Source organism: Camelina sativa, chromosome 11, assembly GCF_000633955.1.
Source record: "Camelina sativa cultivar DH55 chromosome 11, Cs, whole genome shotgun sequence".
NCBI lineage: Eukaryota > Viridiplantae > Streptophyta > Magnoliopsida > Brassicales > Brassicaceae > Camelina > Camelina sativa.
This window is the reverse complement of record NC_025695.1, coordinates 41359451-41367213: the sequence shown is the minus strand read 5'-3', so window position 1 is coordinate 41367213 and position 7763 is coordinate 41359451. Positions and strand designations below refer to the sequence as shown.

The 7763-nt window shown below is 32.3% G+C and overlaps 2 protein-coding genes across 2 annotated transcripts in view; one reads left to right on the top strand and one right to left on the bottom strand.

Annotated features, from left to right (window-relative positions):
* The window catches only part of LOC104725857 (protein BOBBER 1), a gene marked incomplete in the record, with an annotated part of 2623 nt that extends 2446 nt beyond the window's left edge, over positions 1–177 (bottom strand). The window contains 1 exon segment of the mRNA XM_019231510.1: positions 52–177.
* Positions 5096–7630, top strand: LOC104725856 (O-acyltransferase WSD1-like). The gene is made up of 7 exons (XM_010444598.2): positions 5096–5380; positions 5702–6292; positions 6390–6456; positions 6549–6643; positions 6740–6949; positions 7052–7189; positions 7277–7630. The coding sequence occupies exons 1-7, from the start codon at positions 5174–5176 to the stop codon at positions 7442–7444; spliced, it is 1476 nt and encodes a 491-aa protein (XP_010442900.1). The 5' UTR covers positions 5096–5173; the 3' UTR covers positions 7445–7630.

Below are 7763 nucleotides of genomic sequence, written 5' to 3'. Positions count from 1 at the left end.
GGGGGGGGGGGGGGGGGGGGGGGCTGTGAGGGTTTTGGTCTACTTTTGTTGGGGTTTGAGATACAGAAGAGAGGGAATTTGTGGAATGGAGATGTTGTTACAAGATTCGATTCTGGAGATGAAAGTTGTTCACTTTGTTTGATTTGGGAAAATGAAATCGAGAAGGTTCGAGAAGAAGTGACTTATTTGTTTGTTTATTTTTGATGTAATTATACAATATTATGATATCAGATATTTTCAAATTAATACTGAAATATCTGATGATCCGCTTTATTTGTAAGCAAAAGCGGTACACAGTTGGTCCGCTGCAGTTTTGTCTCTATATCCTAATATCGCACTACTGCGAATATTTAATAGATGGTAAATAAAAAGATTTAATGCACAGATGAATTTGTCTATCTCACCCGCTATAACTATTCACACCTAAAGACTTTTTCAATAGGACGATACTGAGTTGACCTTTAGAGATAAACTTGTTCGTTCACTTCTCTTATTTTAAACCAATTAAACAATATTATATCATATTAAATAAAATATACATTAAAAATATTTTAAAAAACCATTAACCAAAAATTAAAATATATTAATTTAAATAAATCCAAACCGACACATAATCTCATTTAGTTATAAAATCTCAACTTTAACTTACTTTTATAAACTAGTATATAAATTCGTTTATTTATAAAATCTAAACCCCAATTCACAAAAACTCGAAAATTGTGTTGCAATGTTTGATATTTAATTTTCAGTAACAATTGATTTAGAACCACACCACTCTACGAAGATAATAATTTTACTTTGATTGTTGATATTTTGTGAGATTTTAAGATTTGATGCAGCCATTGATTAAATATATCTTAACATTTTTGGAGTACATTTTTGTGTCATCCTCTCTTATCTTTGTATCCAAACAAGTTTCAACTAAATTCTCTACAATCATTACAACCAAACACAATGATTTCCTTATTTGATAATATTAATTTCCAAAAATCTATCTACCTAATTTAAAGCAATATGTTAGATTAAAATATAATTCTCTTTTCACTTTTATTTAATCTTATATTTAATTATTTAAATTATTATTTAATACATAAAGTTAATAAAATTTTAGATTTTTTTCAGCATATGATGTAATTTGAATTTTTATAAACGGATATATATTTTAAAAATCGTTTTAGGTTTTTTGTAACCAAACAAGTATATTCGGATATAGATTATTTCACATTTGAGTTATTTTAATATATAATGAATATCTATCTTAACCTTTTCATTAATTACTGTGAGAACACACATATATAACAATGTAACATTTATATTAAAACTCAAAGAAACTTGATCTATTTATAATATATTCAAAAGTTTTTTTTTTTAAATTGTCCGTGGTGTACCACGTGGTCAAACCTAGTCATAATTCCTAAATCTAACATTGCAGGAAATAAAATGGACAATATTCGTCTCATTTGTTACTGTTCAAGAATAATTTATTCCAACATCTAACATAAGATATGTTACCTTTCAAACCTTCCGTTAAATGTGGAATTGATCTTGTTCTGATGATAAGTCTTTAAATTGATGTTATTGACCATAGTTTAAAAACACAAAAATAAAAATATCTTTAAATTTTATTTTTCAAAAAAAAATCTTTAAATGAAAATGTATTAGTGTAAAAGTAAATCAATAAAACAAAATTACAAAACTTAGCAATTTACTAAGCTCCATATCTTTCCTCTCTTTGGGGACATGGGGTTGCGCTAAAGTTTGGCACAGACCAAATATTTAGAATGATCAAACCAGCATAGCCCAATAAGGCCCAACGAAGTTTATTTACACTTTTGTCTTATTCATTATGTCATTTCCCCACTGTGACAAAAAATCGATTCCGTTATCTACACACAGTTTGTGAACATATGATGCAGTCAGTGTACATATCCGGCCCTTCATCCATTCTTATGATACATGGGTGTTGGACCTCCATATTTTTTGAGATTTTTAGTAACAAAAATAGGCCTCAAAAAATATTTTTACTGCAAAAATAGGTCTCAATTTTATGAAAGTTATAGATTTGGCCTCAAGTTTTAAATTTATCTACTTTTTTATTGTAAATATATGCCTCATTTTCCGAAATTTTAAGATTTAGTTTCAGTTTTATTTTTTTATCTATAAAATCCATTAAAAAGTAATTGTTTTGTATTGGGCCACAAATTTCACTGGGCCGGCCCTGGTACATACGATTTGTTAGTTTCATTAGCAATTGTTATTAAACCGGTATGACACTATAGGACTAGACCGGTCTCTATATCCAATATCACCCCTCAAGCAAAAGCTAAGCATATTTCATATATTAGTTAAATAGGTTTGTACGGTAAATTGTAACATGAGAGAACTTGATATTAAAAAGAAACAAAGCCATTTCGTGTCGTTAGAACTTTTAGGTAAATTATAAAAAACAAAAGAACAAAAAGCGAGGGCAAAAAGGCCCACCACCTAGAACAGATACAAACTAAGTTGATATTAAATGTTACTCAGAATAAGAATGAGTAATAGGTGCAACCACGGAATCAATCTCTCGTACTATATATCTCCCGGTAACCAAGCAGGTTGAGAATGGCAATGAGAGGAGAGCCATAATTGCATCAGATTTTGAACTAAACGAAGATTCTTCACCTAAAGATCAGATAAATGGGTACCACTCTATGTGAGCTACTAAGCCGTGAATATATTACATTCGATCGCATTGGCTCCCTACACTAGTTTTCAGTTTATACACCCAAGATTCAAAACTTTTTAACATTATAAGAAAATCAGTTACAGAACATAATATTTCTGATATTTATATCATTTCATGTGTAGAAATCATAAAATATAACTAAGTTGTATTTCTGATTTTTATTAAGGACTTTAACTAAAAGGTCATCATGTTGGTCTAGAGTACTCTATAGCAAATGATGAATTCTCATAAACATGGAACTATTTTACAACTCCGCTACATAGACCAAATGTAGAACTGGTGCCAACAGTTAATTAGGGAAGAGAGGAATCAAAATATTCAAGTTTTGGTCTAAACTGACCCTAATTTATCTCAATATTTTTCTGTGAACGATAAATTCATGTTCAGATAGTAGTTGTATTTGTTTTTTTTTTTTTTTTTTTTTTTTTTTTTTTTTTTTTTTTTTTTTNGGTTCCGATTGATAAACAACTTTTTATGTGGCGTGGTAGATATTTCACGATTTAGACAATACAATAAATATTTATTCTATAAAAAAGCAGGAAAAGACAAAACAATGTGTATCCATATCTAATGTATCCATCCCTTTTGTAAACGATTATCAAATCACTTTGATTATCCAAGATGCGCCAGCTTGATTGTTTTGCGAAGGTAAAGATGTTATTCATATTGCTACAAATCCAGTTTTTCATGAGTGCAACAAGCATATTAAAAACAATTGTCATACCGTTCGTGATGCGGTTCGTGACAGTATTGTCACACAACATGTTCGTACAACTGAGCAGTTCGCCGATATTTTTATTAAGGCGCTTGGTCGTGATCAGTTTCATTACATCCTGTCCACGTTAGGCGTTCTTGAGCTTCATACTCTATCGTGAAGGGGAGTATTGCGGATAGACTCGTATCATGTGTTATGTTTATCTTCTTCAAGTTGATAAGAACTTGTTGTCCTGTATTTTTGGGTCTAAAGTCTATCATGTGTATAGAGTCTCTTGTATAAATACTCTAGTTGGAGAATCAATAAAATCAAGTTGGTTCGACGTCTAATTTTACAAGTCGTTTTCTAATCAGACGAAAAAATGGTGGTAACTGTTTTTTTGTTTTTGTTTTTTTTGCTGTTGTAATTTTCCAACTATTTCACATGCACATTAAATTTTACGATTAGTAATCAATAAAATAGGCTAGTCCCGAACCGTGTAGTTGGTTGTTACAAACAACATATTCATTGAAAGATAAAAGTTAAGTTTGCCGTTCCCACAGAGAGAGTAATAAAAGTGCACACACCAGTCATTTATTAATCGAAAGAAGCTGTGTGAATATTCAACTAAGATGTATACATTTGCAGAATAAACCCGTTTAATTATTAAAAAAAAAAAAGATCAAGATTTATAACCAACAAAAGAAGAATAAGAAGAAAAGGTTTTGTCTCTTTCTGCATACATGCAATAAATTGTACTTGTGTATTGATCGACATTGACTTCATTTCTCGTCTTTTTGTAACATAGAAGAGGCTCATTATTTGATTGAATGGTCAAAAAGATGGTCAGAACAACTTCTACGTTTAGTAAAATGATAATTTATATTAGGTTTACGTTAAAAGGTAACATTAAATGAATTAGTACAAATAAAATCTCTGGTCGATATGGTTGGCCGCCCAAATAAATTGGGTAGTACCTACCCAATGTATTCCTGACATTTGGAGTGATCAATGATTATTACGTCTATGGATATAAAAGGACTAGGATTGGTGAAAGAATGATATATGTAAGGACATTAACCAAAGAAAATAAAAGATAAAAAAAAAAAGAATTAAGGCAAGTGATAAACCATTGATCTCTCATGAAGAATTGTAAAATTAGTTGACAATTTAACACTAGAGATATATATAACAATAGTGCACATATACTGATATACATCCTCTTGGATATCAAATTGCACTCACTATATATTCACTAGTCTTACTTAATTTATCTTTCAAAATTTGAAATATAATTCTAACATAAATTACAGAGTGTCAGGGAGCACAACACAAAAGAAAGAAGTGTAGTCTCAGTAATTAAATTCTCGTGTCTGAAGGAGTTGATTTCTATTCTGATGATTTGACCACTACAGTATTTGCATAATGGTAGCAACTTCTGAGATAACTTTAGATTTTGGGTTCTAAAAATATTTGTCTTCAGTAAAAAAAAAAATGGTTATGCACACGATAGAACAATGTATAACGCATAATGTCCATCTGATGATGTCATTAAAAAGCCCCATAAAATATACTGACATGAGCATGTAGTAGCTATGTTAACTAAAGGGACCATGAGTTCATAACTAAAATCGTGTAACTTATTTATTATATATATAGAGAGAGAGGGAGGATAGAGCATAAAGTGACTGTGAGTGAAGAAAAAAAAACACCCCCACAAAACTTGGAAAGAGCCACAAATAAGTCAAAGAATGGGTGGAGAGAAGAAGAAGAACACCGTGATGGAGACGGTGGTGGAGGAGGAGCCGCTCAGCCCATGTTCACGGCTGTTCAATTCGCCGGATTTTAACTGTGCGATAATTGTCACAATGGGATGTCGAGTCAAAGGAAACACACCTGCCATTATCGACGGCCTTAAACGCACCCTTGTAAACCACCCTCGCTTCTCCAGCATTTTAGTAAGTCCCAAACACACATATTTATAAAAACCATATTATATATTTTCATTTTAGTAAGTCCAAACACACACACACACAACTTACACAGTAAAAATGAAAGGGAGTTAGAAGAAGAATATTAATTATACCAAAGCTTTGGATTCTATATATACCACCACTAAGTTCAGAATTTTCCAATAGTAAAAACGTGTTCTCTTATCGTGTTTGTATCATTAGAGTTATAATAACTCTGAAAAAGGTGAAACAATCATCTAGTTTAATTTTACCTTTTGTTATTTATGTATATGATTCTTTAATCTTTTCTCGTCATGATGAACTCAGGAGATGAACAATGGGAAGAAAGGGAAACCGTGTTGGGTTCGGACAAAAGTTAAAGTAGAAGATCATGTGATTGTGCCTGAAATAGATCCCAAAATCGAAAATCCTGATCAGTATCTTGAAGACTATATCTCTAAGTTAACAACCATTCCTATGGATTTGTCTAAACCATTATGGGAAATTCACATAATACACCTCAAAACATCAAACGCTGAATCCATTGCTCTTCTCAAGATCCATCATTCTTTGGGTGATGGTATGTCTCTCATGTCTCTTTTCCTGGCTTGCACCCGCAAAACATCAAACCCCGAGGCCTTGCCTACTGTAGCGGTTCAGAAGAAGCGCTTTGGACCGAGCTGCAACAGTGGATTTTTCAACAAGATTTGGTGGTTATGTGTAGGGCTCTGGTTCATCATAAGATTGCTATTCAACACTTTTGTTGATATCTTAATGTTTGCTCTTACAATATTTTTGGTGAGGGATACGGAGACTCCTCTCTTGGCCAAACCCGGTAGTGAACTTAACCCTAAGCGGTTCGTACACAGGATTATCAGCTTTGACGATGTTAAGCTGGTGAAAAACGCATTGAAAATGGTAAATTTGTTCTATTTTCCTAATTTTACTAGAATTCTTTTGATTTTTTTTTTTTCATGTATAATAATCAATGACATTTTTAATCTATTTTTGTTAGACGGTAAATGATGTTCTTCTTGGAGTAACAGAAGCCGGACTTTCACGGTATCTTAGCCGAAGATATGGTAAAAGTTGTTTTTACTTCACAGTGTTATACATATTAATTTAGAGCTCAGTCTCATCTAAAGAAACTATACTTTCATATGTTTTGAAATAGATCAAGAAGCAACACCGAAATTGAAAGAGTCGATGAGGAGAATCCGACTTCGTTCAGCGATTATGATTAACTTGAGACCAAACGCAGGAATTGAGGTTTTAATTTATATACTTAGCCTAGGAAGATTTTGAGACCAAAGAATTTTTAAACAGATTGTGTGGTTTCATTTATTGTTCAATGATGCAATATAGGCTCTAGCGGATATGATGGCCAAGAAATCAAAATGCAGATGGGGGAATCTCTTCGGCTACATTCTCCTCCCGTTCTCTGTTGGACTAGAAACTGATCCTCTAGAATACGTCCGCCGAGCTAAAGCCACGATCGACCGCAAAAAACACTCTCTCGAAGCTGTATTCTCCATGGCATTCTTTAAATTGATATTAAAAGTTCTTGGTCTCAAGGTGACATCCAAATTCGATTTTATACAGAGTTTAATCATGCATAGGTTTTGTTTATTTATAAACACATGGTTGAATATTGTCTAATGGAGAAACAAAATACAGGCAAGTGTAATTCTTGTAAGGAAAGTGATCCATAGCACGACTTTGACGTTTTCAAATGTGGTCGGTCCAAAGGAAGAAATTACATTCCATGGTCACCCACTATCTTATATCGCCCCTTGTGTTTTTGGCCACCCACATGTAAGTATATATACAATAGAGAAACTTCATCATATAGAATCTTCTGACTATCCTGTTTTTAATTATGTTCTTTGTATGTGTTTGAAGGCTCTTACTATACATTTCCAGAGCTATGCGAACAAGGTCATAATATCAGTAACGGCGGATCCAACGGTCATTCCTGACCCTCACAAGATGTGTGACGATTTGGTGGAGTCTCTCAAGATAATTAAATCCGCTGTCCTAGAAAGAGGTTTATATGAGATTGAGGTCTAGTTAAAACTCTTATGTTTTGTCACACTGTGGATTCTTCCATTTCTTTTATGTACTATGGTCCCTCCATAATTACTCTGAATTAATACCTTACGATGTTATTATAACAATTAGACATATCGATACATATATATGAAAATTGTAAGACTATAAGTTTTCTTGAGCAGGTCGATGACTTTGTTAGGTTAAGATGATATTTTTTTAGTTACTTGGTAGATTTCACTAGACATTTTAATAGATACTAATTCACTTCCGAAAGCGAATTTCATCTTTGAATAAGTTTGTGAGAACGTACTCAGCAACAAATCAGAACGAGAATAAA

What these genes read in the sequence shown, in the direction of transcription:
- LOC104725856 (XM_010444598.2), top strand. Translation starts at nt 5,174, where the DNA reads ATGGGTGGAGAGAAGAAGAAGAACACCGTGATGGAGACGGTGGTGGAG. An exon ending in GTATCTTAGCCGAAGATATG is followed by an intron (nt 6,457 to 6,548) that starts GTAAAAGTTGTT and finishes GTTTTGAAATAG; the next exon opens with ATCAAGAAGCAACACCGAAA. An exon ending in TAAAAGTTCTTGGTCTCAAG is followed by an intron (nt 6,950 to 7,051) that starts GTGACATCCAAA and finishes AACAAAATACAG; the next exon opens with GCAAGTGTAATTCTTGTAAG.